Source organism: Ciona intestinalis, unplaced genomic scaffold, assembly GCF_000224145.3.
Source record: "Ciona intestinalis unplaced genomic scaffold, KH HT000077.2, whole genome shotgun sequence".
Classification (NCBI taxonomy): domain Eukaryota; kingdom Metazoa; phylum Chordata; class Ascidiacea; order Phlebobranchia; family Cionidae; genus Ciona; species Ciona intestinalis.
This window is the reverse complement of record NW_004190399.2, coordinates 166925-175094: the sequence shown is the minus strand read 5'-3', so window position 1 is coordinate 175094 and position 8170 is coordinate 166925. Positions and strand designations below refer to the sequence as shown.

Below are 8170 nucleotides of genomic sequence, written 5' to 3'. Positions count from 1 at the left end.
TCCCCCACTAGACTTTGGATCCTTAGCAATGATCTTAAATATCTTTACAAATCATTAAACTTATAACATAGTTAAGTTCTTCTGCTGTTGCTACCAGGCATAATATATTATTAGAAATTACTATTCTGGTAAAAATTGTCATCAGTATTCAAATGTTTCATTTGCTATCATCAGATTAAAATTAAATAAACATATTTTTTCGGAATAACTATTTCTAATATAACGTTATACTTAGCGGCAACAGAATCATAATTATAAACAGAATAAAATATTCTGCAATATCTGTACACCCAAGTTTAGTAAGATCAAATCTCATTGTAGAAACCAATCATACATTTATTATCCTTGTATTATGTAATATATTTTATACCTATTGTAATAGTATGGTGGGGTAAGATGGGACATCTTTTCATTTCATTTTCTCGTCCCTTTTAATAGTAAACAAAGAACATTCAAAGAATTATAAAACCCTATCCTCACGACTCCTATGAGACTTATTAATTGTTTAAAACACGATCAGGATCTTTAGATATAGTAGGGTGGGGGAAGATGGGACTTCTTTAGCACATAATATCTAAGTATCCTGATCGTGTTTAAAACAACTGACGGTGGTCTATGGGAGTCGTGAGGATATAGTTTTATAATTCATTGAATGTTCTTCGTTTACTACTAAATGGGACGAGAAAATAGAGCTAATAAGTGTCCCATCTTCCCCTACCCTACTGTATTATGTGCTAAAGGTGTCCCATCTTACCCCACAGTATTATACAAAACATAATAGTAGGAGTTGGTGATATATCATGGTGTTGGTTCAATATTTGGTTTCTATCCTTCAGTATGGTTAACTATTCCGTGTCTTTTATAAACTGTAAATTTAAGTTTCTTGAATTAGAGCTCTTTTTTATTAAACTAGCAATCATAAAATAGCTAGCGCTGAATTTTAACTCGAACGCTGTTCCAGAATGTCGACAAATATTCAAGTTTACTGAAACACAGTTCCGGTAGTTGCGAGACAATTTAAACCCAGATTGCAATAAATTGAATTGTTTTGTATTCTCGATTAACTTATAGTTGTAGAAGCTCTGGTCTCATGAATTCAGCCCTCCTTATTGGTTAGGCTACTGTTTGGTATTTATTTCAACATTTATTGCACTTTTAAAAGCCATTTTTTATCAAACGAATTGTGCGTGTTATAAGCAGCAGGTTAGCACGCATTGGAGCATGCAATGCCTATTTGTAATATGATATGGTCGCCCACTCGCGCAAAAGTTTAAATTTAAATACCTCCGGTTTGGCGGCTTAGAATGAATGAATTAAATTGGCTTTTTGTCGCTTCCTTCACGTTAACGTATACAACAATGAAATAAGCAGGTAAAACGAGAGTAGCTATAACACGACTAAGGTAAAATAACAAAAATATTCGATAAAAAGTTATAATCAAAATGTGTTCCTAAAAAGTCACTTGTGGCCAAGTTGATACTCGCTTAAGAATGAACTGTAACAGCGTGAGCGGTTCTTGGGTGTTCAGTTTATTAAGTCATCCCTAGAGGCTAACCTATAATGGTAAGGTTTATTGGACCAGACACCCAACGTATCCGGTAACTTTCCATGACGTAGAACAGGGCAGACACTAGCAAGCCAGCGGTGAATGGCGTAAAAAGATAACCTACGCTCAAAACTATGTTTATAATAGGTCAGGCGTTACGTCTGTGGGTTTTAAAACCCTTCGTATGATATATCCATTGGTCAGTTTATATTGAACTTGGGCACGAGATTTTTGCGAAATACACATTTATAAAGTAGCTATTTATAAAGTAGTTATTAAATGTTAATGTAGTGGCAGGCATTATGGTGATTATAAAACTCTAGTCCAGTCCTAAGATTATACTATATGATAATTGTAATATGCGAATCTGACCCTGATCTGGTGTTCATAAAGTTAAACGGCTCTTGTGCAAAGAAATGCAGTAAGGATCTCTCAGATCCTTGCACTCCAACTGCACGATCAGCATTTCAACCGTGTGGGATGTTCCACCGTGGCTTGACTTGTTTATGCTAAACATTGATTAACGAATGAAGCCGCCACCAGGAAACGATGATCTAAGTTACATTAATAGCGTTGTAAGGATGGAAAGCTATATTGCTTAGTTAACATAAACAAGTGTATATTATTAGTCTCGCTTTTTGTCGCTAAGACGTGTATTGCAACAGAATGTATGTGTTAAGTTATATATAGTAGGGTGGGGCAAGATGGTCAATGGTTTCATTCACTTTGACGTCCCATAACTGAACCATCTTGCCCCAACCTATAATCAGTAGGAATGTGAATATATAGGTTAAACGTCATCCAACCGCAAAATAACTTGACTACGTGTTAACCAGCGGGGTTAATTCAATCGAAAACTGATTTTAACGTTGAGTTAGTTTTGTTTGTGTATTTCTGATTAGAATCTGTGCTGCGTATTGTTAACCAAGCGTGGGCGTTCAATTAAAGCTACACGATTCAGGATGTGCGTGAATACGTGGCAATGTCTGGCATGTAGATATTTAATCCAAGCATGCTCGTTGTATTTATCATTCAGTAGTGTAGAGACAGTAGTAGATTAAAGCATTATTTCACTGAAACTGTTAAAATTGTTTAAATTGAAGAAAAAGTTTCGGCGGGAGAGTTTAAAGTAGCACCTGATGGGAAACCCCCTTCATCGATAATGGTCAACTTCTCCGAATCTTCCCCTTTCGATTACATTCGTTACGTCATCAGTTTTACGTTGCTGTCGTTTTCCATCGCTGTGACGTCATATGCAATATTTGAAGGAAGGACAGGGTTCTGGCCTCAAGTCCCAGGTCCGGCAGCTTTTGCTTTGTTCCTGGTTTGTCTGTTTCTGCTTGGAGTTGTAGAAGGTACGCTGTTTAAATGTTTGTGTATAATCATGGCTCAGTATATTGCTGGTAAACGAGTGTTACAAAGTAATATATATTAATTGTTGTGCTTATAACAGAATAACATCTACGTTATGCACATTTAATTGTTTGTATTCTAATTAAAATATTTCAGCGTTGTACATGTAAATTCTATTCTGTATGGGTAAAGTCCTACAGCTTGGCACGCTATGAGACCTGCTGGGATTTGGACCAGAGTTGTCCCATTACCTCAGTATTGCCCCTATAGATTAACTTACACGTGTCTGGGCACCAATACTAAACTTCACATTCTATATTTTATCCTAGGCCTCCAGATTTCTCTTGTTGAGTTAAAACGAATGCATCCTGGTACTTACAAAACCTCTTACCCACGAGCTTACAAGTTAAGTTGCATCGCAGGAAAAGGAGACAATGTTGAAAGGTTTCTTATGGGAAGACAGGCAGGTGTTGAACACTTTATTTGTTATGGCTGCATATGATATAGTGTACAGGAAGATGGGACACCCATAGCACATATTATCTAAATATCCTGATCGTGTTTTAGACAGTTAACAACGGTCTATGTGAGTCGTGAGGATAGGGGTTTATACTTTGAATGTTCTTTGTTTACTACCAAATGGGACAAGAAAATAGATTGAAAAGGCGTCCCATCTTACCCCACCCTAATATATATTTAGTGTTGTAAAATGACTAAGATCACGCGGGCACATCTCCTTTTGCCATGATGCATTATACAATAAGCTGCAATATTTACATAATACAAGTACAGTGGATTTCCATACCACAAGATTAGTCAATATGATCTTCAAGGCTTATAAGTTGAGTCCCAATGTAGCCTCGTTTAATGCTAAACACACGCGGTTACAAGCCCTCAGTATAAACGCTTTATATCCGCCTTGGCCCGACGGCATCTTCCCTCTCGCCTCCTAGGGTTTCTTACGCTGATTGCTTCGCAGCAGACCGCTAGCATTTTATTTGGACGTTTAGATACTCAAGTTGTGCTATGTCGCTGCTGTACTTACAACTAATGTGTAAGTTCACAGGTTTTTATATTTTAAATATTAAAACCCAAGAGAATATAGGATTAACGTATAGCAGGATGTGGAAAGATGGGATACCGTTAGCACATAATATCTGCTGTTTTCGGGTGGTTACGGTTATATAATTCTGTAAATATAGTTTTGTTAACACCACGTAACAGCGAGTTTCAACAACTACCGTTATTCTGTTTGCTCTTTCTGTATGAGTGAGGTCTTATGTCAAAAGATACGCCAGGTTCTAATAGAATTTAAACCAGAATTGCTCATCACATCAAACCATATCGTTTGCTTGCTTTAAATTTAAAATCCCTTTCCTACTCCAGGTGTTCGTTGTATTCTTAGTTTTCTTTATCGCCAAACTGACAACGATCGTTCTAGAGGATTTGAATTCTGATTTCTTTTTCCCGGTTCCACACTGGTTATATGTAAGTTGCTTCATGTATAAGCTTAATTGGCTTTTATTCAAATGGAATACTGGTTGGTATACATTGGAAAATCGACCTGGTTCTTTTGGGTGAGATCATACAGTGAGGCATGTTATGAAACCTGAGATTTAGACCAGAGTTGACCATTACCCCAATATTTTATATGCACATTCTATTCTATATGGGTGAGGTCTTACAGTGAGGCACGCCATGAGACCTGGGATTTAGACCAGAGTTGGCCCATTACCCCAACATTGTATATGCACATTCTGTTCTATATGGGTGAGGTCCTACAGTGAGGCATGCCATTGGACCTGGGATTTAGACCAGAGTTGTCCCATTACCCCAACATTGTAGATTCACATTCTATTCTATATGGGTGAGGTCTTACAGTGAGGCACGCCATGAGACCTGGGATTTAGACCAGAGTTGACCATTACCCCAATATTGTATATGCACATTCTGATTGTGAAAGACGCGATGGGGCACCCAGACAATCCCAAATTTTAGCCAAAGTTCGCCCCTAAGACCTGAAGGACACGATCACCCTCTTTTATCATTACACCTCTTAACATGCGCATTTAACCTGTATATTTTTATTCCAACGAAATTACATTTCTTAGGTCAGTCTCCTTGAAACAGGTTTCATAACCTGCGTACTTGTGGTCATAGTTGCCCAACTAATGCCGCAAATTGTCGCCGCCAAGTTTCCTGTACATTTCCTTGACATGCGCATTATGTTTATTGCATATTACGCTTGCATATTCGTTGAGATGTCTGGCGTAACCCATGCTTGCTGGTTGTTATCTCATTTATTTGGAAAGTTAGCGGGTACGTAGCCTTACAATCAACTAATTCTACCTTTCTATTCAAATAAGAGACTGCTAATATCATATATAGGCGAAATATATATTTCGTGAACATACTGTCTCATTCAATTTACTGGTCTTATTTTTTTTTCTGTTACATGTTTCGTAGGACCAGATCCTTGCTGTATATTTTTACACAAAAATCGTTCAACTCTATAACCATCCGAGTAAAATTCGCGGAATTTATTACAGCTAAAGGCCACCCTTGTTATAACGACTTCGTAATAACAAATTGTAAGAACAAAAGTCATTGTAATCAAAAGAATAAATTAAAGTTACTCTGCTGCACTTACAGGAATGAAAGACAAAATCGAGGTAAAAGTTTCGCCATCGTATCCAGATTCGGATGATTGTTTACCAACATACGGGGATAGTTGTGCGCAGGATGGTGGTGACCATGATGTAAAGATTGCGCTTCGTAAAGTTGGGGAGTGTATTCAGTCAGGTGTAAGTGCTTGCTATGGTGCGACTATTTAAATATATTCAGTTATATAAAGTACTGCGGGTAAAATAGATCACAATAACACCCAAACCTGTGTTTGTAACTGTTAGCAACGTTTTTTTCATGTTTTTTTTACATATTATTCTGACCTCTATTAATGTAGTGTATATATATGGTCGGATTTTTTGATTTCTATTTTGATTTTGGAAATATTTGGCAATATGTGCTTAAGCGTCCCATCTTCCCCCATTGTATTATAGCATAAACAAAGAACATTTACAGAATTATATAACCATATCCCCACGACTCTAAAATATCACTGTTGATTGTTAAAACACGATTGGAAAAGATGGAATATTATGTGATAACGAGATCCATCTGTCCCACAGTACTTTACGTGGCAACACTTAAAATACAAACTCAAAATAGGAATACATATCTTTGCAGCTACCAACATACGATGCACAAAGCACGATTGACAAGATACGTAGCGTAAACAAAGGCATTGACGTGGAGTTATCCGAAGACAAGCAGAGGATATTAAGATGTTATTTGGACAATCATCCAGAAAAGTTTTACGCATTTCCAAGCGTTATTGGAAACAAGGTAAATTTGAATCTTAATGTAAACGTTGTATATAGTACAATGTGTAAAGACGGGAGACCTTTAACGCATAATATGCAGACATCCTTATAGTATTTTAAACAATTAACAACGGTCTATGGAAGTCGTGAGGATACGGTTTTATATTTCTTTGAAATTTCTTTGTTTACAACCAAACGGGACAAGAAAATAAAGTGGAAAGGTGTCCCGTCTTCCCCACAGGGTAAGACGGACATTGTTTTCATTTTCTTTGTTTGGAAAAGTAGTAAATGAGGGATAGTCCTTTATTTTGTACCCAGGCTTTCCCCGCACCCCAAGAACTAGCCGAGCAATTTCGGAGGATGAATTCGGAAGTTCCCGGATTTCTTCGGGATATTTCGGATCCCGGTCACGTGCCACCTCACATCGTGGCTTGTGAATTACTTCTGTTGATTTCCGAATTGAACGTCAGCTCTGGAATTGGGGGCATTGTGACGAACAAAGTGGATTCTGGAATGTCATGATTGTTCTACCGATCGTTTCCGCTATTACGCTATTCTGCTTAGTTTGATAGACAGCTCAACCACAAAGTTACATACATGGTAGCTCATAAGACATAAGTGGACACGACGTGTATGAAAAACAAAACACCCGTGTTATAATTTCTATCGATTCCCCGCCATGCGACGATAAATAAGTTATGAACATTCATTCTGAATAGATGCATTAACTCTCTTGTTCTAAAGGGTATCGTATTTTGTTTTCAAATTGAAATTTGGTATACTACTGCAGGTATTATTTACTGTTGGAACGTTCTATGAACTTTGTATTTTCATTATTTTAACCGCAAATGCCGTTTATGTAATTTGTGTTCCTAGAAAATGTTTAAATATCTAGTCTTATTGCGAAAATTATAGATAAATCAGTTTGTTTTAATATTTTATACGATATTTTGCTTAACATTTGTGTATTTGACTTTTTAAAGACAATGGTTTTCAATAAACTAGGTAGTCAAATATTATCCTAGATCCAAAATGTCTTTCCGCGAGATGGAGGCAGAGGACCGTTAAGTTAAAAAAATATATTATAAATATAATTTTCCATTGATTTTTGAATAAATGTTATACATATCTTTATTTAATTAAATAAATATTGTATTGTTCGCGTGAAAGCACAAAATAGAATAAAACCTAGTCCCCTATAATAATTAAAAGTTAACCGTTTCCGCGCATGCGCATTTGTATCTAGGTTTCTGTATTTTCTCAGCTGATAAAATTAATATATTGGCGCAATAAACTTGCGTTTAATTATTGCGGAATAGCTCATAAAGTAAGTAAATCGGTGAATTATGCAAACATAGCCGTTCAACTTACTACGGCAATTTTTCGCGGTTAATATTAAAGGTTATACTTATTTTAACATGGGTTTTGTTATGCTTCAGCTTGTATAGATACGAACTCGTATTTGTGCGTGTTTACTGTTTATTGTCAGTTTTCAATATATATGTGCATTGTATTAAGTGTAAACAGTGAGGTTGATTATGAAAGTTGTGTAGTTAAATTGGCAGCATATCTGTAGCGTCATTAAAACCGCAATGACAGCTTAAAATTTGGCCAAGCCATAAGTGACCACTGACCATTGGGTTGGAGCAAATATATTAGCAGTGTAATATAAATGGGAAATAGTGTGTAAGGTGATATTGAAGAATCTACCAACCACGTCATATGCGAATCCAGAGTAGCTAACCTCTTTATGTATTTGCTACTTTTTGGTTTCTGTTTTTTCTGTATAATAATTGAGTATAAACAACCCCCCTATATTGTTTGCTAACAGCTGAATATACAAAACAACCATTAACCCATTTAACCCTTATAGCTTCCAGCTCCAGCT

At 36.5% G+C, this 8170-nt stretch overlaps 1 protein-coding gene across 2 annotated transcripts; it reads left to right on the top strand.

Moving 5' to 3' along the window:
- The first annotated feature begins 1145 nt into the window (after nt 1–1145).
- Nucleotides 1146–7301, top strand: LOC108950256. Of its 2 annotated transcripts, none has more exons than XM_018815496.2 (7): nt 1146–2901; nt 3229–3362; nt 4286–4387; nt 5011–5218; nt 5552–5703; nt 6146–6304; nt 6601–7301. In XM_018815496.2, the coding sequence occupies exons 1-7, from the start codon at nt 2709–2711 to the stop codon at nt 6802–6804; spliced, it is 1152 nt and encodes a 383-aa protein (XP_018671041.1). In that variant the 5' UTR covers nt 1146–2708; the 3' UTR covers nt 6805–7301. The 2 variants fall into 2 exon arrangements, with proteins under 2 accessions (XP_018671041.1, XP_026694216.1); XM_026838415.1 differs by having other exon boundaries at nt 6582–7301.
- Nucleotides 7302–8170: the final 869 nt, after the last annotated feature.

What these genes read in the sequence shown, in the direction of transcription:
- LOC108950256 (XM_018815496.2), top strand. Translation starts at nt 2,709, where the DNA reads ATGGTCAACTTCTCCGAATCTTCCCCTTTCGATTACATTCGTTACGTC. An exon ending in GGGAGTGTATTCAGTCAGGT is followed by an intron (nt 5,704 to 6,145) that starts GTAAGTGCTTGC and finishes ATATCTTTGCAG; the next exon opens with CTACCAACATACGATGCACA. An exon ending in CAAGCGTTATTGGAAACAAG is followed by an intron (nt 6,305 to 6,600) that starts GTAAATTTGAAT and finishes TTTTGTACCCAG; the next exon opens with GCTTTCCCCGCACCCCAAGA.